Below are 20,011 nucleotides of genomic sequence, written 5' to 3'. Positions count from 1 at the left end.
GGCTTAACCACTGGACCACCAGAAAAGTCCCCAAACTTTTTATTTGGGGGGATTTTCAAACGTAGGCAGCATAGTGTAATAAGCCTTGGCATATCCATCACCCAGCTTCAGCCATTATCAAAATACAGCCAATTTTGTTTCATCTGTATCCCTTCCACTTCCCTCCTATTATTTTGAAGCAAATCTCAGACATCCCATCATTTTATGTGTAAACATTTTGGCAATGTAGTGATTTTGACATATGGGAAATTTCAATGTTTCAGTAAATCAAATCAAATCAGAAGACAATAGTCTTTGTGAAATCCCAGCATGATTTCTTGAACAGCGTATCATTTCCCCCACTGACTTGAAACGCCAGTTGGGTTTTCTGTTCTCTTCCTTTGATCCGTCTGCTTAATCTGACACCAATACTTTACTGCTGCAGTTACTATAGGTTTAAAATATATTTGTTCATATTTGATATGACAAGCATCAGGGGATGCTCTAATTTAGTCTTTTTTTTTCCTCCCCCAAATTTTCTTATGTATTTCTTCACATTTATTCATCCAGATTAATGTCAGATTTATTTTATCAACTTCAACTCAAAAACTCAATTGAGATTTTGATTGCAGTTATGGGAAATATATGGTGAATTTGAAGAAGATTGACGTTTATACAATATCAAGTCTTCTTATCTTAAAACCAAATAGGCCCTCTATTTATCCAAATTGTTCAGTAAAGTGTGAAAGCTTTTCTTTATGAGGTCCTGCACTTTTCCTGTTAAGATTCTTTCCCTATATTTTGTATTTCAGTTGCTATTATGAACGCAACTCCTTTCCCACTGTAACTTCCATAACATCTTACAGAAAACCCAAAAGAACTTTTTGGCCAACCCAATATATTCTAACTGATTGTTATCATTATATAGGAAATCTAATAGTTTTTCTGTGTTTCTTTTGTAACTACCTGCCTTTAATCAACTTATTAATTATGATAATCCTCACTTGATCCTTGGATTTTCTATGGAGTTCATCAGGTTCTTGATTCGCCCTTTCCAATAATTATATCACTTTTTCTTTTTCTTTTATAATGACATTGACTAGAACTTACTCCCATGCAATCTTTCATGATAGCTCAAATCAAGGACGTCTTTGTGCAGTTATAGGGTAGTATTTTATCGCTAAGCATGACACTTGCTCCTGATTTAGATTTGTTCTTTATTCTTCTTTGGAATTATCACTCTATTCCCAGTGTACTAAGGGTTGTTTTTTTTTTAATATATATTATATTTTATCAAATGCTTTTTGGGCATCTATCAAATGGTCATATGATTTTTCTCCAATAATCTCTGTTCCTGAGATAAATTGCACTGATAGATTTTTAAGACTGACAATCTTTGAACTCCCGAAATAAACTTCTCTTTGTCATTTATAATACTATATTTATTACTCTTCTGCTGGACTCTATTTGTTGTAGTTTATTATTCCCATTAATGTTGGTATATGACACTAAAAATTGCTCTTTCAAAAAACTTAGCTGAGGAATAGAGAGGCAAACATAGAGAAAGGACATGTGGATACAGGCTGGGAATGGGAGAGGGGGGCTTAGAGTAGCACTTGCACATATACACAACCACGTGCAAAATAGAAGCTAGTGGGAAGCTGTGGTGTAGCACAGAGAGCTCAGCTCGGTGCTTTGTGATGACCTAGAGGGGTGGGATGGCGGGGGGTGAGGGGGTGGGAGGCTCAAGAGGGAAGAGATTATGTATGCATATAGCTGTTCACTTTATTGTACAGCAGAAACTGACACAACATTGTAAAGCAATTATTTTTGTCGTTGTTGCCGTTCAGTTGCCCAGTCATGTCCGACTCTTTGCAACCTCATGGACTGCAGCACACCAGGCCTCCCTGTCCCTCACCATCTCCCAAAATTTGCCCAAGTTCATGTCCATTGCATCAGTGATGCCATCAAGTCATCTCAACTTCTGACACCCTCTTCTCCTTCTGCCCTCAATCTTACCCAACATCAGGGATTTTTCCAAACAATTACACAATTAAAAAAAAATGCTTAGCTGAGAAGGGCATGGGACCAGATACCAGGGGCTGGGTGGCTGCGAGCAGGAGAAGGGGTCACGGAAGAGAGGCCACAGCAGTTGAGGCCAGTCACAGTTGGAGGCCTCGGTTGTCATGGAGCCAAGGAGGCCTGGTTTTCCTCCCAGGTTGGTGGGTGAGGGCTGGAGGCACACTGGGACGCTAAGAGAGCAGCTGAGAGAAATGGGGCAAATCAAGATTGTCATGCATGCCAGGGCCTCACTGAGGTCAGAGACCTGGACTCTAGGGGGCTTCAATTTGCAAGGTGATGCAATGATTTTTTCCTAGGACACTATGGGAGTGGAAAGGGACTCTGGGGCCAGTGGGGCATCAGTGGAGGGAAGATGGTTTCTGATGGGTTGTTGAGTGTAGTAGGCATCCAGCAGGGCCATGGAGGTAGCGGGTCCCACACATTGACAATGGGGATCATAAGACCTGGAAGGACACACACGACATGCAGACCTCTCCTCGAGATGGCTAGCACAGGTTGTCTTTTTCAAAATTTCCACCTCAAGGCAAAATTTTCCATTTATGTCCTGTCACAAAACAAGCAGAATGCACCATGGCTTAAGCCAGATGAGTTATGTAACTGATTTCATGCCCTGCCACGTTTCTGACAGTTACAAAAAGTCTATACTGTTGGGACACTGTGTTGGGACCATGGGAAGAATGTTCAACTGCGGGGCAAAAGCTGAGCAGGGGAGGGGTTCAGGTGGCCTGGCCGGCCCAGCCCTGCTGCTCTGATCCCCTGGGAGAAAGTGGTCTGGGAGGGACAGGGCAGCTAGGAGCTGGCCAAGGGTGTGAGTGCCTGAGGGGAGCTAGAGGTAAGACCTGGAGAGCAGGCAGCACAAGGCCCCCGAGGCTGGCCGGGTGAATGGGCCTCCTGCTTGGATCTTGAGGTCACGCTCAGATGATGCTGGGGCTTGGGAGACAGTGAGCGAAACAGAGTGTCCAGGGAGTTGGGAGGTGAAAGCATGGCTGGAAGGCAGGCCCTGAAGAAGAGAAGCAGGAATGTTTGGAAAGTTGCAGTGGGGAGTGAGGCAGCCATGGAGCCTGGGGAGCCCAGAGAGGGGTATGACCCACTGAGGACCATCCCTCATCCCCACCCCACCCACCCAGCTAATAAGCAGTAGGGCTGAGATATACACCCAGGTCTGTGACTCCCTGAGGGACAGCAGGCATCCTTCTGGAGTGACCTGTAGACACTGCTGTCCCCATGCCACAAGACCCGGTCAGAGCTTGCCCTCCCTCCTGAAGGTGGCCACTGGGTGGCTAGGTTAAAAGTCTTCAACCCTGAATGTGCCCATGCAGCCAGGGCGCACAATGATGGAGTGCCCTTCTAGGACCCAGGGGCCCTGTCTCCATATGGGAGTGGCTCAACCATCTTCCCTGCCTGGCGGGTTCTTTGAGGGTTGCCCCTCCCAGATGAAAGAGGATGTAGTTAGTGTGGGATTTGGCTCTGGATGGAAATACTTCTGGTTCTGGGTCCTTGGGCAAGTGGCCATCTAAGCTTCAGACTTCTTGGGCTTCCCTGGTGACTCAGACGGTAAAGAATCTGCCTACAATGCAGAAGACACGGGTTCGATCCCTGGGTTGGGAAAATCCCCTGGAGGAGGAAATGGCAACCCACTCCAGTATTCTTGCTGGCATAGTCCCATGGACAGAGGAGCTTGGTGGAGGAGCCTGGTGGGCTGCAGTCCATGGGGCCTCAAAGAGTCAGACACAACTGAGCAACTAACACTTTCACTTTTTGCCTGAGAAGAGTGGGTGCAGGACTTAACCTAGAACACATACTTCCCTTGTCAGTTGCTGTTATGATGAAAGAAGAGAATCCACATGTTACCGGTTGAATACCCTAGGTTCTCCCAGGAACTGACTCTTTGAGGGTGAGTAGCAGACGGGAGGTTTATTAGGGAGCACTCTCAGGACCCCACCCGGGAGGGGAGGAACCCCTCAGAACCGAGTCAGTTAACCCGTGTGGTTTGCCTTGGGAAGGAGAGGGGCCTGGGCAAGGTGACCCTCCTCAATCAAGGAGAATTCCAGAAGAGGGATGTGAGCTCTTAGGATGGCGGCACTCCTCACAGCTGGGAGAATAAGTCCATCAGCTATGAAGCCAGTCCTGGGCTCAGCCCCTGTGTGGATCAATTGATCTGAGGGAACCATAAACCCCCTAATATCGTGAAAAAGTGGGCATCCCTTCTAAGGCGAATCTTTTTATCAGCTCCCCAAAGGGGTCTCTAAACCCGGTTTTTAAGGAATGATTGTCTTAGGGTCACGTTCTAAATGGAGAAGAGGATTTCCTTGACCATCCCACTCTGCACTCTGCCCCTCCCCGCCTGGTCATGTCTGGGAAGTGCCTTCTGGAATCCCTTTCCCTCAGTACTCTCCTCTAATCCAGTAACCACCACGCCAGTCCAAGTGCTAGCCTACAGAGGGAGTGGACTTTGGTGTTGAACATTCAGATTTAAACACTTCCCCTGCCACTCACCCTGTGTGTGGCCTTGAGCTAGTTTCTTGACCTCTGTGAGTCTTAGTTTCCTCACCTGGGATGTAGGAATAATTGTACTTATGTAATGGTTACACTCTAGAGATGGACTCTAGAATGTAGAGCTGGTTTAGGGAAGTGCTCAGCTGCACAGTGCATAGAACAGGGTAGGTGATTCGTAACAAAAATCATTTTCCAGGGTTCAATCACACTTTCTTGTCTATCACACTTTTTTGTCTGCCTCTCCTAGCATAACTGATGGATGCCTCAAAACCAGGGGGGTTCAAATAGTAGCTGGATGTGACAGTCCCCACTTTGGGGCTGGAGATCCGGCAGGCACTCTTGCTCCCGAGAAAATGCCTGATCAGCAGGAGCCCCAAGTTATATTTGAGGAGCCCTTGAGCATTCTCAAAGGGCATTCCCACCCTGCTCTCACAGCCGTTCTGGGCAGTGGACAGAGCAGCAATGACGTCTGAGTTTCCCAGGGGTGAAAGGCCTTCCTCAAGGCAAACCCAACTCCCCAAGGTCACAGAGCTAGCAAACAGCCAAGCTCGCTTCCTCCCTGGATTGGTTACGAGGAAGGTGTTGGCGCCAGACTCACTGCCTGGGTTCCCATCCCAGTGGACTCCGCCCCTTGCTGGCTGTGGCACCCTGGGGATTTTCTTCACCTGTAACAGTAGAGAAAACAATAGCTCTTCTCTCACAGGAAGACGTGGGGACGTGTCTGGAGCAGCGCCTACTCTTGTCTAAGTGTGAGCTGCTTGTGGAAAGGTCACGGTTTGCACCACACTTTCTGGGATTGAGGGGCTTCCCTCATAGCTCAGTGGGTAAAGAATCCACCTGCAATGCAGGAGACCCCAGTTTGATTCCTGGGTGGGAAAAATTCACTGGAGAAGGGATAGGCTACCCACTCCAGTATTCCTGGGCTTCCCTTGTAGCTCAGCTGGTAAAGAATCCGCCTGCAATTCGGGAGACCCTGGTTTGATCCCTGGGTTGGGAAGTTCCCCTAGAGCAGGGAAGGGCTTACCCACTCCAGTTTTCTGGCCTGGAGAATTCCGTGGACTGTATAGTCCATGGGGTCTCAATGAGTAGGACATGACTGATCGACTTTCACTGCTGGGATCAGAGCTCCATCACCCTCCTTTCTCACCACTCACCGTCTTCTCTGGTTCTCCTCAACACGTGTTGGTATTTTCAAGGGACTCCGCCTGAGGCCTCGGCCCCACACCTGCTCGACTCTTTCAAAAACCTTTCTTTTTCTTCTGTCATCAATCATTTCCATTAAGCCACCTGCCTCTTTCCCATGACTATAAACAGCAACAGCTCCCCTCGCCTCCTCAGCTGCTGCCCTCTTTTGCTTCCTTCCCCTTGAACTGTAAACTTCTAAAAAATATATAAAGTACCTCGGGCTGTTGCCTTCCCCACGCACTTCTCAAGTACTGACCCTGGGCTCTGCTGCTGCTGCTGCTAAGTCGCTTCAGTCGTGTCCGACTCTGTGCGACCCCAGAGACGGCAGCCCACCAGGCTCCCCCGTCCCTGGGATTCTCCAAGCAAGAACATGAGTGGGTTGCCATTTCCTTTCTCTGACCGTGGGCTCTGCTGGGTTTATTTCCTGGAAGCGGCTCTCTGAGGTCAGTGGCTGCTGAGAGGGTGGCCTGGCCCTGCTGAGGCTCTTGCTTTCCTCCCTTTCCCTTCCTCCCTCCCCTCGCACTCACTCAGCCCAGGTCATTTTTCCAGACTGACTCCCAGATCACCAGCCTTCTCCAGCTCTCTGGGGCCTGCCCAGCCCCCTCTTCCTCCTCAGCCTCAAGTCAGGGCATTGCTTTTAGATCTGTAGTTTCTTAGATCTGTGGGTGGATGTTTTTTCACCAAATGAGGGGGATTTTCAGCTTTTATTCCTGAAAAATATTCCTTTCTGCTCAATTCTCTCTCTCTCTCTCCTTTTTCCTTCTGACTCTTTTTATGTTAAATTACCTGATATCGTCCCATGGCTCAGTGAGTCTTTTGACTTTTTAAAAATCCATTTTTAAGTTCCTTTCTAAAATCATGTTTCTCTGTGGTCTTCAGATGGGATAATTTCTATTGATCTATTTTCAAGTTCAATGACCCTTTCTTCTGCCGACTCCAATCTGATGTTATAAGTTTATCCAGTGAATTTTTTATTTTAGATCTTGTAGCTTTGAGTTCTGAAATTTCCATTTGGATCTCTTTTATAGTTTCTATTTTCTGCTGAAATGTCTACATCTGTTCACTCATTATGAATATCTTTTCTTTTTAAACGCCTAAACATGTTTATGGTAGTTATTTACAATTTTCTATCTAATTCCAACATCTCTGTTATTTGGGGACCTGCTTATATTGGGTCTATTTTTCTTAATTATGGGTCTCATTTTCCTGTTTCTTCTCATGTCCAAAATGTTTTCTTACTGTATCATTGGCCATTATGGATGAGGCATTGCGGGGCATCTAGTTCACATTTCCTTCCTTTAATGGGTGTTGATTTGGTTCTGGTAGCTCTTGATCCTTGCAGGCTAGTGTTTTTTGCTTTTTTCCTCACTATGTTTTTTTCCTTGCTTTAAGATGTGGCACTGACTCTAACTCACGGCTGTTAGCCCTAAGGTGTTGCCTTTCCAGGATTACTCCTGAATGTTCCAAGCATTTACTGAGGTCTCGCTACTTTTGTCTGGACTGGAACTTGGTCTCTGAGCCCTGCATGACCTGCTGTAACTCTGCACAACAGCCACCCTCTGATGGGCTTTATGGAGTCCAGTCCTGTGCAGAGTAGCCCTTGGCCGAGCACCCAGAGGAGACCTTGTAGCTGCCACAGTCTCCTTCAGCACAACTCCCCTTTCTTCACTATTGTGTTCATTTGCTAGGGCTGTCGGAACACAGTACCACCCACTGAGTGACTTAACTAGCCTGTATTCCTCACAGTTATGGAGGCTGGAAGTTCAAGGTCAAGGTGTCATTCTGTGTATCTAGATCTCCCTATAAGAACACCAGTCAGATTAGATTAGGGCCACCTTAAGAGACTCATTTTAACTTATATCTTTAAAAGCCCTGTCCTGGGACTTCCCTAGTGGTCTAGTGGCTAAGACTCTGTGCTCCCAATGCAGGGGGCCCAGGCTCGACTCCTGGTCAGGGAACTAGATCCCGCAAGTCACAACTAAGACCTGGTCACAGCCAAATACGTAAATAAAATATTTATTTTATTTTAGATCTTGTAGTTTTGAGTTCTGAAATTTCCATTTGGATCTCTTTTATAGTTTCTGCTGAAATGTCTACATCTGTTCACTCATTATGAATATCTTTTCTTTTTAAACGCGTAAACATATTTATGGTAGTTGTTTACAATTTTCTATCTCTTAATTCTAACATCACTGTTATTTGGGGACCTGTTTAAAAAGAAAAGATATTCATAATGAGTGAACAGATGTAGACATTTCAGCAGAACCTATAAAAGAGATCCAAATGGAAATTTCAGAACACAAAGCTACAAGATCTAAAATAAAATAAATATTTTATTTACTTATTTGGCTGTGACCAGGTCTTAGCTGTGACTTGCGGGATCTAGTTCCCTGACCAGGAGTCGAGCCTGGGCCCCCTGCATTGGGAGCACAGAGTGGTAAAATCCAGGTGGTTCAGTGGTAAAGAATATGCCTGCCAACGCAGGAGACATAGGAGAGGTGGGTTCGACCCCTGGGTTGGGCAGATCCCCTGGAGTAGGAAATGGCAACCCACTCCAGAATTCTTGCCTGGAGAATCCCATGGACAGAGATTTGCAGGCTATAGTCCGTGGGGTTGCAAAGAGTCAGCAGGACTGAGAGACTAAGCACACACGCACGTATATTTTGGTGTGTAAATGTAAAAGCCCTGTCACCAAATACAGTCACATTCTGAGGCATGGGGGTTAGAGCTCCAGTGTGTGACTTCGGGGTGGGGCTCCAACTCAGCCCATAACAGCTATCCTGCCCCTCAGAGTCTTGCCTCTTCAGCAGCGCTGCACTCTGACCTCTGTCGTGTGGAAAGTGCCACAGCTCCCCACAACCTGGACATGCCCTTGGCCACTATGAGCCCCAGACCCTCTCCGAGGGCCCCTCCAGGCAGGTCCAGCGCACAAGGCCCTGAACCACTCCTCCTTGGGTGTAATATGCTCACCTGCTGGGCCATTTACTGTGCTTCTTGAAGTGAAGTGAAAGTCGCTCAGTCACATCCAACTCTTTGTGACCCCACGGACTGTAGCCTGCCAGGCTCCTCCATCCATGGAATTCTCCAGGCAAGAATAATGGAGTGGGTAGCCATTCCCTTCTCCAGTGGATCTTCCCAACCCAGGGATTGAACCCAGGTCTCCTGCACTGCAGGCATATTCTTTGCCAACTGAGTCACCAGGGGAGCCCACCATAGTTCTTGCTCCCCCTGATCCAGAGCGGGATGCTTCCAGACCTGGTCTCCACTTTGAACAAGAAAGAGGGTTTTCTCTGCACATGTGATTATCTGACCTTTGGGAAAAGTTCTTTCTCCTAGAGGTCAGATCCTGGAGATCCTCCAGGGAATTATGGCAGCTTTCAGCTTTTAAGGCCCTCTTTTTAGAATCCAGCTCTGCAGATCCAGCGAGTTCAGTTGGTGGAGTGGGGGTGGGAGGTTGGGTTTTTATTAGCATCAGAAAGAAACAAATCAAGAAACTCTAAGATTATTAATAGAATGAAATTCTATAAACTGCAGTACCTCAATTCACCCCCCATTCAGAATATACAATAGTTATTTTTGTCTAAATTATTTCCTGAACAATAATAAGATTCAGATGTTAAACAACTGTTACTCTATTTAGTTTCATTTTATGGTTAATGAAACTATGAGGACAATATGAACTTACAATGGATCTGGAAAATATTATTACTGAGCAGATAAAAAGAATGGTCTATAAATTAATGAGTAACACTTGAATAAGGAATGTTTCTATTTTAACATGAAAAAAGGAAAATGTAAATATGAGATGGAGAAAATTACAAGGGACTGCGTGTCACCAAGCAGGTGACAAATCGCAAAACATGAAGCTAAAATGCCAAAAGATACAGAAAGGGTGATTCAGCTAGTGATGAAATCACAATGTAAAAACGCCTAATTTTAGCCGGAGTTCTATTACACAGCAATGGATTGGATGCATGTATGAAGAGCCTGCCCCTTGTAGCTCTGTGGGGAGGGAAGGTCAGCGGGGGTAACAGCAGTTGTAATAGGAAAACATGGCCAGTCCCCCTCGCACCTGTCCCTCCCTTCTTAACTTCCTTCTTTAATTCTTCCCTTCCTTCATCCCATCAACACTAACAGTGGCTGCTGGGTATACATCAGCTAACAAGACAGACAAGATTTCTGTCCTTATGGATTTATAGTCCAGAGGAATAGGCAGACATTAAACAAACAAACAAATCATTCTAATAACTATATATTTGCAAAAGGAGATTAAGTGCTGGGAAGATGCTGAGTGGACTTCATCTGGGTGCTCAGGGAAGGTCTCTCCGAGGGAGTGCCCATGAAGCAGGGAGTTATCCAATTGGAGAGGGCGAGATGATGTTCCTGGCAGAGGGGACAGCAAGGGCAAGGGCCCCAAGGCAAGCTCAGCGTGTTCTAGGAGCTGGAAGAATACCAGTGTGCCTGGAGCGTGAGGAGAGAAGGAAAGACATGAGGAGAGAGGGGAGCTGGGCAGGGCAGGTGATCACGCGTGATTTAATGATAGAGATGATAACATCTAGAGATTTCTTTAAGGAGAGGAAGGACATGAGCAGATTTGTACTAAAAAATTAATAATAATAATAATCGCAGAGGGAGGTATGGACGTGGCGTGAGCAGGTAGGAGGCTGCTGTGGCCAACAAGGTCACCAGTGCAGAGGGTCTTCTGTAGGGCAGGGGCAGCACAGAAAGGGTGGGAGTGGGTGGATTGGAAATCCATGCAGGGGTTTGAACACGAGCCATCCAAGAAAGTGGGGTGAGGAAGTGGAGGTGCCCATGGTGGCCTCCGTTTTGTGCAGAACAGCCAAGAGGTAGGAGCACCCTCTCCTTTGTGTGTCTGAAACTCTCTTGTTTTACAATTAAGGGGCATTAGCGCTGGCCTTTGAGAGGAAGCATGGGAAGTCCCTAAGATCATTCTGTCAGTTGGCAGAGTGAGCTGGAACTGGAACCCAGGGATCTACCTGTGCCCAGCGCCCACCACTCAGCAGTACTGGGCACATCTCCACTGAGTTCCCTGCTCCGAGCTTGGGGTCGGGGTATTCCATAGTCTCAGGAGACCCCAGCCCATCCACTCCCCACCACCACCCCCATGCAGCCCTGCCTCTCTCCCAGGCTGGACATCACCCCAGGCCCCGCAGCCTGCAGCGTGACCCCACCCCCCACACTCCCGCTGCGGGCCTGCCCTGCAGACCCCCCTCCACCCAGCCCAGGCAGCAGGGACAGTGCCAGGCAGGCCTCCACACGCCAGCCTGGAGCACAGCGGCCGTGTCCACGTGCCCGCCTCCCTCCCTCCTGCTCTGTTTCTCCTCTCTGGGCAGCCTCCAGCTTCTATTTCTGCCTCCCTCTGTCCCTCCTGCCCTTCACTTATCACGGTCATTATCAAGTTCTACACCTGGAGAGCTGAAAGTGACCCTCCACACAGTGGGTCCTCAACTTCTGCTTATTAAATTGGACTGCAGGTCACTTCCCCCCGTTTGCCCCTGGGTCCTCACTGCTCTGACCCCTCTCCCCGCTCCCAGATGACCTGTACATTGTCTGCTCCTGACTCTTTCATCCTCGTAAATTTGCTGCATCCATGCTGCCTTCCACCTCTCTGGGTCAGGTCCCTCCTATTGCCTCTCCTCGGAACTGTTGCAAAGCCTCTAACCTCTCCCCCCAGCCAACAGCCTCTCCCTCTTCCAATCAATTTCATAAATTTTTCCTGTTCCAAAACCTTCAGAATTCTTTCCCATTTAGGTTGTTACATAATACTGAGCAGAGTTCTCTGTGCTATACAGTAGGTCCTTGTTGGTTACCATTTTTTTTTTTTTTTTTTGGTTCCACTATGCAGCCTGTGGGGTCTTAGCTCCCTGACCGGGGATTCCACCCATAACTCCTGAAATGGAAACATGGTGTCTGAACCACTGGCCCCTCAGGGAAGTCCCTGGTTATCCATTTTAAATATAGCATATATAGAACTGAATCACTTTACTGTACAACTGAAACCCACACAACATTGTTAATCAACATACCCCAGTATAAGAATATATATAATATATATAAGTGGGCTTCCCAGGTGGTGCTAGTGGTGAAGAGCCTGCCTGCCAATGTAGGAGGCGTCAGAGACGTGAGTTTGATTCCTGGGTAGGGAAGATCCCCTGGAGGAGGGTGTGGCAACCCACTTCAGTATTCTTGCCTAGAGAATGCCATGGACGGAGGGAGCCTGGGGGGCCACAGTCTATAGGATCACACAGAGTCAGACACGACTTAAGTGACTTAGCACTTATACACACGCACATATACAAACAACCTTCAGAAGCTGCACATTGCCTGCTGGAGGAAATACCTGACATCGAGGCTGAACTTTAGCCGTTTGACCTTTTATTTGTCAAATGGCCATTTGACCTTTTCTGACTCCTCCCCATCCTTCACAAACCACCCAACCCCCACCCCAATCTGTTTCCACCTGGAGCCTTTGCTTCAGCCAGTCTCTCTCCACCTCTGAGTCCCAGAAGTTCAAACCCCTCCTGCTCCCCGGGACAGCTCCCAAGAGGCTCCTGGGTGAAGCCTCCCCAGTCTCCTCATGCTCCCCCATCCCTCCTGGAGGAGTGTCCCCTTCCTGGCCCCAGGGGCACTGGCACCTCCTCAGACACCCATCGCTGCCTACCTAGCCCATCATTCTCTGTGCTGGCACCTGCGCAAAGGGGTCCCAGGGGAGATCAGCTCCCGAGGAGGCTGAGAAGCTCGCTGGGAGATAAGTTTCGTCTGAGGGGCTCAGGACACCCAGGGAGCCATGTCTACATTTTCCCTTCTAAGCTGGGAGTTCCTGGTGGGTCGGGACTGTGGCGGGCTCCCCTCTGCCTCCCCAGCATCCTGTGCAGTTGTGGCATCCGGCAGGCACTCACAGACATCTGCCAAGTGAACAACCAGGAGTCTAGCGAGTGACCCTGAGACACACGCGGGACCAGGATTAGGGAACCCAGGAAAGTGCCAGGAAGAGGTGGAACTGATGGACTGAGCCAGGAGTTCAGTGAAGAAAGAGAGGAGAGGATGGAGAAATAGCGGGTGGAGGGGGCAGAGGGTAGGCGGAGAGACAGCCTCCTTGGGAGGAGCAGAGGGGCTGGGGTTGGGCTCAGACAGGGGACTGTGTCTGGATCTGGTGAGGTTGGTCCTGCCTGGACAGATGGTGTGCCAGGCAGAAGAGCTGGGGAAACAGAGGGAGCCCTGGCCTCACCCCACACCTATGGACGGTCCCTCTCCCCTCCCACCAACAGGGGCGTGGCCTGAGGAAAGCGCTTGAGAACCTGGTCCTGCCTGTGTGGGAGGGAAGAGCTGGAAGCTGGAGGGCAGCCTGAGGCCTTCTTCCCTTGTGCCATCCCATGGTTTATGCCTTCCAAATCCCCAGAGGTACATGGGGAAGGTAAGGATCTCAGCACAGCACACAGCTGTTGCCAGAGCAGTGCAGGGCTAGGATCAGAGCCACCTGGCCAATCCTGGGGCATTAGCAGGCGTGCACAGAGATGAAGAATCAGAGGAGCCTATGGAGGCACAACCTGGTGCTGATCGGAAGTGGGGGGTGGCGAAGGGGGAGTCACAGTTGACCTGGATGGGGTCACTAAGGGCAGAGCGTGGAGGGAGAGGAGGGGAGGGGGCACCCGGTTGACTCTGGCGCAGGGAGCTCGGGGAGATGAGGCGGGTATTGCCAGCAAAGGGGTGGCCAGTGGGGAAGGTGGCAGACAAGCTGGGGAGGGGTGTTCCAGAAGGACTGCACAACCAACTGTGTACAGCACTATTGACAGGTCAAGTGAGACAAGCTTGGAGAATCGACCACTGGATTCCAGCACGCACATGACAGTGGCCTTGATAGGAGTGATCTTGGGGACAAAAGTGACTGCGGGGGATTCAGGAGAGAGTGGGAAGGGGGTGATCAGAGTACCGAATAGTTTTGCTTGCAAGATGGGCAGTAGCTGGAGAGAGATATCTGGCCAGTGGAGGCCTTTTATTCAGGTGGGAATGACCCAGGAGGGGGCCACTGGCCAGTCAGTGTCCATGAGGTGGCCAGGGGGGGAGGGGTTCCAGACAGAGGGGAAGAGTGGGCCTTAGGGAGGAGCAGGATGGCTCATCAGAGATCAGAAGGGAAACACAGGTGTGCACAGGTGGGGAGACGTGGTAGCAGAAACATAAGGTGTTTCTATCAGAGCCACACACTGGGTTACTACGCCCACTTTAGTGGTGAGGAAGCCAAGGTACAGACAGGTCAAGTATCCACTATTAGGCAGTAGAATTAGAACTTGGCCTGAGATTGGAAGCCAGCAGACACTCCCCAAGGAGTAGGAGAACAACAGAGTCAGGGCAAGGCTGTCAGCAACCTTCTAGCTCCTGTCTGTCCTGGAAGCCAAGGGCAAAGAGAGCTGCATGGGCTTTAGGGTCAGACAGACACCAGTTCCGGCTGGGTCTCAGCCACTCACGGGCTGTGATTAGACAGGTCAGCTTCCTCCCCCGTGGGGGTGGGTAGAGAGTACCCCCTCCACGGGGTCTCTGTGAGATGTGAGCAGCGTGTGATGACTTGCAGCTCCTGTGTGATAACAGTGGAACGCCCTGGAGGGCCAACATCAGAGCAAGGAGGAGCCTTGGAGAGGAGGACCAAGCACCCTGTGGGGGCGATGGGACCCGTGCACGCAGGAGGGGGCCGGCTGACTCCCTGAAGGCTCTCGGTTGCCCTGCCTCGCGGTCCAGTACCGAGGCCCGCGAGTCTCAGTTCAGACCCTCCAGTGTGATCCTCCTACGCCTTCAAAGTCCGGCCCGGGAGGGCTGCGGCACAGGCTGGAGCGGGGGAAGTAGGGCCGGAAGAAACCGCGGGGTCCCCAGGGAACCCTGGAGCTGTGGGGAGAACGGGGTGGAGGGCACCTGGGAGCAGTCCGAGCTCAGACAGGCTGCGGTGATTCTCAACTCCTGTGAACATTCTGAAGCAGCCCCAGGTCCCTGTCCTCAGGATGCAAATGAATTACCACCAGGTATGGAGTCCGGAAGGCGGTGCGGGGCCACGCATCGAGGAGGGGGAGGCTGGGCAGGGCCAGTGTCTCTGGGCGGCCCCTGCTAACAAGCCTGTGTTGAGACCCGGGGAGGCATGAGCACCCAATCTCTCTGGCAGGTTGCAGATGCGTCCTCGACTCATTTAGGAAAATCACGAAACAAATCACCCTGTCCTGAGCTCTGCCATGGACCACAGGCCGAAGCTGTCTATTCGGCAGACCTGTGATGCTGAGCGGACTATGTCTCCCTCCACCCCTCAGCACTTGTGGCCTCTGGGGGCGGAGTGGGGCGGGGGTGGTGGGGTGGTGGAGTCCTCCAGGCAAGACAGGTGAGACCCAGGCGGGGCGGCTCCTGGCACTTCTGGGAGGCTTTGCTGACTGCCCTCATTAGGGAAGCAAGAGGGCGCTGAGCTGTGGGTGCTTGGCTGCCACCTCCGTGAAGCGGTTCATTTGATACGTGCAAGGGAGGTTTCACAGGCTAAGCCATCTGGCACTTGACCCCTGACTTCACCATAACCATCTCATCTGCTGAGACAGAGGGCGTTGTCAGAACACACCAGAGGCCCAGCCCTGCAAGTTCAGAGTTGTCTGGCCTCAGAGGTCTCATCTGACAACTGTCATCCAAGCCCCTCTTCTGGGGGCTCTGGGCATTTATAACTCTGCGGGATTCCCGACAGGATCTGGGTGCACGGATCCCCCCACCCAGGCTATCATACAGGGAGGCGTGGACCATGAAAAGGAGACATGCAGGTTCAAACAGCCCTCGCTTGAGGATGCATTACCGTTCTCCCAGGCCTGCCAGCCTCCCCACCAAATGGACCAGGTAAGAATTAGGTTGTGACACTGAGTTGGGGGAGGAAGGGGTTACTGAGAGTCTTGCTGCCCGCTTGCTTCCTGGCACTCTCAGCTCTCTCCTTTCACCTCTTCCCTCTCCCCAGCTCCTGGCTGCATCTCCTATCAGAAGGCCACCTGCAAGCTGAGCCCCCGAGGGCAGCGCCTTCCCCTCCTGCCCACTGGCCCTAGCAGGGCTTCCGGCCCCTTTGGATCTTTTTGCGGTCTGGGCTTGCTGTTCCTCTCTACAGTAGTCAGGAAGCCCTTACCCCAAAAAGTATCTGCGGGAGGCCTTGTCTACAGAGACATGCGCCAGAGAGCTCCCAGTGGGTCACATACCAAACCCATGGACATGGAGTGAAGCCATCAACCTGGCCGTCCCGTAGAGCTGCTGTGTGACCTTAGGGCAAGTGCTGAGCCTCTCTGTGCCTCAGTGCTCCACCACTGGACCGTCAGTCATTTGACCTTCAGTCAATTACCGGTGCGCGAAGTCTGCGGGAGATTCCACGAGGTAAGAAGAAATAGGAGTGGCTCAGTTAATGTGATGGAGGTTGTGTGATGACTTGGCCCCAGTCTTCTGTCCTGTCTGGAGACCACCTCCCTCTAAACTTCTTTTGGGGAATCACCTCTCCTACGCTGTGGGCACTCCTGGTGGGACTGTCACTTGAGGCATCTCACATTTCCCTGCCCACTGTCCCAAGACAGGCCTGGGAATTGAAATCCCATGGGGAGGGATATGAGATTGGGAACAAAACATCGATGCTGACTGAGTGGCAGCTCTGCTGATGGGAAGACTGTGAGCTCGTGCTGCTGAAGTCCCCTGAACTGCCTGGCACCTGCCCTTCCCCAGCCTGGACCCTCAACCCCCCACTTTCATTTCATGAACCACTCCCAAATCTCTCCAATAAAATGCTTTATTGCTTTAGTTAAGCAGTCAATAGAGTTGCTTGCCTCAAGATCCAGAGACCCCTAAAGACAGGAGGTAGGATTGCTTACCTTGGAGAGAAGGCAGGGCAGGCCCTGGGGGAGCTGAGTGAGCATCCTGGAGGGAGGGGCCTCCCATGGTGTCAGCCCCCAGGGCACAGGGGACAGGGCAGAAGACAGAGATCACATACACAGCTTGGGTTAGTGTCCCAGGAAGCGTTCCCAGAAGGTGAAACAATGTTGGGATTCAGGACAGAGGAGGTCCATGTAATATGGAGAAATGTGACATACAGATAAACAGGGCCCTCAGGACTTCCCTGGGGGTCCAGTGGCTGGGACTCCCAGCTCCCAGTGCAGGGGGCCCAGGTTCCATCCCTGGTGGGGGAACTGGATCCCACATGCTGCAACTAAAGATCCCGAGTGCTACAATTAAGGCCTGGTGCAGACAAATAAATAATTTAGAAAAAAGATAAATAAGGTCCTCATTTTCTCACTGGGGGACAGGATGGGTTATGACAACCACAGGTGGCTGTGGATTGCTGTCCCTCCTACCAGCTGCGGATTTCTGGGGACGCCTTCTGTGGCTGCAATGAGCACAGGCCTCAGTGCTGCGGATTTCTGGGGACGCCTTCTGTGGCTGCAATGAGCACAGGCCTCAGTGTCACGCTCCATCACTCAGAGAGGTCCCGAGTGCCTCGGCACTCTCTATCCAGGAAAGGCTCACTCCCCTGCCCCTCTGTTCCTGAAATCCTCCCTCTGGGGGCCCTGGCTGGCTGCTGTGCCCGGGGCAGCCCACAGCGAGGGGCACGTGTCAGGCCCATAACCCTTAGAGGCCACACAAGAACCACAGCCTACAAAGAAACAAAGCAGCTGGAAGTTTCCCTCCCCACACAGAAGCCACTAGAGGCAAGTCGGAGAGACGTCCGGTGAGCTGGTGTATGACCCACACTGAGTTTAAAGGTGCAGAAGGAACCTGAATGAGGCTCGGTGTTCACTGGGTCAGGGAGAGGGCTCAAGGAAGGCAGGCTTGGGTCCCGGAGCAATTAACTGTAGGTATGTGAGGTCACCCACCCAAACACAGTCAGACATGAGTGGGAAATGACAGGATGGTGACAAAGCCTGCAGGGCTAACTAGTGCCTGTGACTGCCAGAGCTCCTGCCCCCAGTGCCATCCTCATCTCCCAACCCCACCCAGCTGCAGAGGAGGCCATGCCTTGCCACCTGCCCGCGGGCATGCAGGTGGGGAATGCGTATGCAGCTCAAGGGTGTCATCGTGTGGTCATTTGAGGTAGTGCACCCTACAGCCTCCCAAGAGCTCCATCCATGGATCACTCCCCCAGCTCCAAGACCGACTCTGTTCTAGGAGGGCAAGGCCTATGGACCTTGCCCACAGAATTGGAGTTCTTTGAGGTGCTGTCCTGAGGGGCTCAGAGCCTGCGAGGGGTGGTGGAGAGGAAAAAGAGAGATGGAGTATGAGAGGGAGGTGGGGGAAAAGGTTGCTGAGTGGAAGAAGCCCCTCAGGGAGGGTGTCTGCCCCCCAGGCTGCTCTCCTGTGTCTAAGCCACCTTTCAAAGTGGGTTTCTGGGTCCACATCACAGGCGTTTGACTGTCCTTGGCGCTTCACTTGAGCCCCTCAGGCTGCAACTCAGATCCCTGCACCCTAGGGAAGCTGCTCCCAGGGAAGAGAGTGGAACCAGGGAAAGGGAGGATTCAGAAAAGACTCCTACTTCTGGTGTGAATGAAAGAATCTCAACTTCAGAATGGATCGGATCTGGATTTACATCTCGGGTCCTCGCCATACGAGCTGTGTCACCTCCTTCACCCTCCCCGTGGGTACCTGTGGCCTCATCAGTGACACTGCTATGATGCGCACCTCACAGGAGCGTGGAGAGGAGTCAGTGCCGGTACAGTGAGTGGTCAAAACCGTGTAGAGGAAGGTCCCTGGCTCTGAGTCTAGGGGTGTCGGCTCTGGGGAGTATCTGCCCGGCTCCCCGAGCGTTGCTGTGTCTTTCTGCTTTTGTGTGTTTGTGTTCATCTGACAGCGAGCTGTTTGATTGAAACCAACCACGTGTGCATGCCCCCCACCTAAGGCACCCCAACAGACAGGAGGCGTGCCAAGGGCTGGAGGGCTGTGGCCAGCACTGAAGCAAGTCCACAGGCCCCAGGAGCTGAGAGGGAATGGGGGCAATGGTGGGGGGTGGGGCACGGCTGCCAGAGTGGGAGGCGCCAAGGCTGAGTCTTAGGGAGAGGGAGGAGGGGGAGAGGAGAAGGGGCAAAAGAAAGTCAAGAAAGGAGGGGAAGAAAAGGGGAGAGTTCATGGCAGCATGGAAAGTCTTTCCAGGTGGCCAGGGTCCCCCTCTTTGGGGGCTGACACTGATGGAGTGTCCCTGAACCGGTCCTTCTCTGGGCCTCTGCTTCTGCCTCCAAAAAACCAGAGGAAGTTGGATTCCCTCTCTCAGCTACCATTGCTCCCCTCCAGGGCCCACCAGGTCTCCTGGAGCGTGGGAGCCGTGAGGGCGCTGGAGGAACTTGTGGGCTCACCAGCCAAGGGGTCGGGGGGTGGAGGGGGGTGGGACTGAGATAGAACATCAAGCTCTGGGAGGAAAGAGAAAAATTACCAGCAATGAAACCTATAGGTTTCCCCAAACTACAGTTTGAATAGAAATGTCAACCTCACCTGGAGTTATTACACCCTGTAATCCTAATGACATCTAATCCTATATACCAACTTGATAATATCATGAGCATGTATGGCAATACCTCAGCGTGTTAATCCTGCCTTCCTCCCGGAAATAGCTTTCTCCTCCCAGCGGCATCCTGCCGCTGCCTTTGTTCTCCCCAGAGGCGGCCTCATCCCTGCTGAGCCTGGGGAGGGACAGTGGGAGGACCAAAGCGCTCCCAGAAAACAGCTGTTGTTTCACCTGGAGGGGAGTGGACAGTTGTCATTTGGTTTGTGCCTAATCTGGCTGGAACCCGAGTCCCTGGGAGTTGCTGAGCCCCCACCTTCAGCCTCTCTGTTCCAGACTGTCTTTTCCCCACCCTTCCTCTGTATCCTTTTCTTCTCTTACTCCTCCTTCCCATTTCCCTCCCTTCTTTTTTTCCTGGCATCTATGGCATGTTTTGCCAAGGACACCCTCAGACACGGTTCTGTCCTTCGAGAGCCCCCTGGGACTAGCCCATCTCCTCCTGTGGGGCTGTGTCCCCCGGCTGTGGGGTCTGGGAGGGGGAGCAGATTGTTGCTTGAGGCTGGAGAAGCATGGTTAGTGGTCTATGGACAGGGGGCTTTCAGGAGAGGGGACAGAACATCTGGGCCAGTGTACCCCTTATGTTGGATCCTGGGCTTGGCCTATCTGCAGGGCAGCCCATGATGGTCCCCGGGTGTGAAACTGCCTTTGCTGTCAGAGCAGGAAATTTCCTGGGCTCTTTTAATTTTTTTGGCCACACAGCATGTGGGATCTTAGTTCCCT

The 20,011-nt window shown here is 51.3% G+C and overlaps 1 protein-coding gene and 1 long non-coding RNA gene across 2 annotated transcripts; one reads left to right on the top strand and one right to left on the bottom strand.

The window, feature by feature from the left end:
- Positions 1 to 2,337: 2,337 nt before the first annotated feature.
- On the bottom strand, positions 2,338 to 7,613 carry LOC147373856 (uncharacterized). Its single transcript, XR_015163155.1, has 3 exons — positions 5,582 to 7,613; positions 2,901 to 3,061; positions 2,338 to 2,605 (listed from the first exon to the last, which is right to left on the bottom strand). It is a non-coding gene; the product is annotated as an uncharacterized LOC147373856 (long non-coding RNA).
- Positions 7,614 to 12,921: 5,308 nt separating this feature from the next.
- Positions 12,922 to 17,140, top strand: LOC147373855 (uncharacterized). Its single transcript, XM_086398108.1, has 4 exons — positions 12,922 to 13,177; positions 14,330 to 14,771; positions 15,467 to 15,612; positions 15,728 to 17,140. Exons 1-4 carry the CDS (start codon positions 13,169 to 13,171, stop codon positions 15,767 to 15,769), a joined length of 639 nt encoding a protein of 212 aa, XP_086254234.1. The 5' UTR covers positions 12,922 to 13,168; the 3' UTR covers positions 15,770 to 17,140.
- The last annotated feature ends 2,871 nt before the right edge of the window (positions 17,141 to 20,011 follow it).

This window comes from Bos grunniens, chromosome 4, assembly GCF_055505025.1.
Source record: "Bos grunniens cultivar Pamir isolate PY7600 chromosome 4, Bosgru_T2T1.0, whole genome shotgun sequence".
Lineage (NCBI taxonomy): Eukaryota > Metazoa > Chordata > Mammalia > Artiodactyla > Bovidae > Bos > Bos grunniens.
Note: the sequence above shows the minus strand (reverse complement) of the source record. Positions and strands in the feature narration are given on the sequence as shown.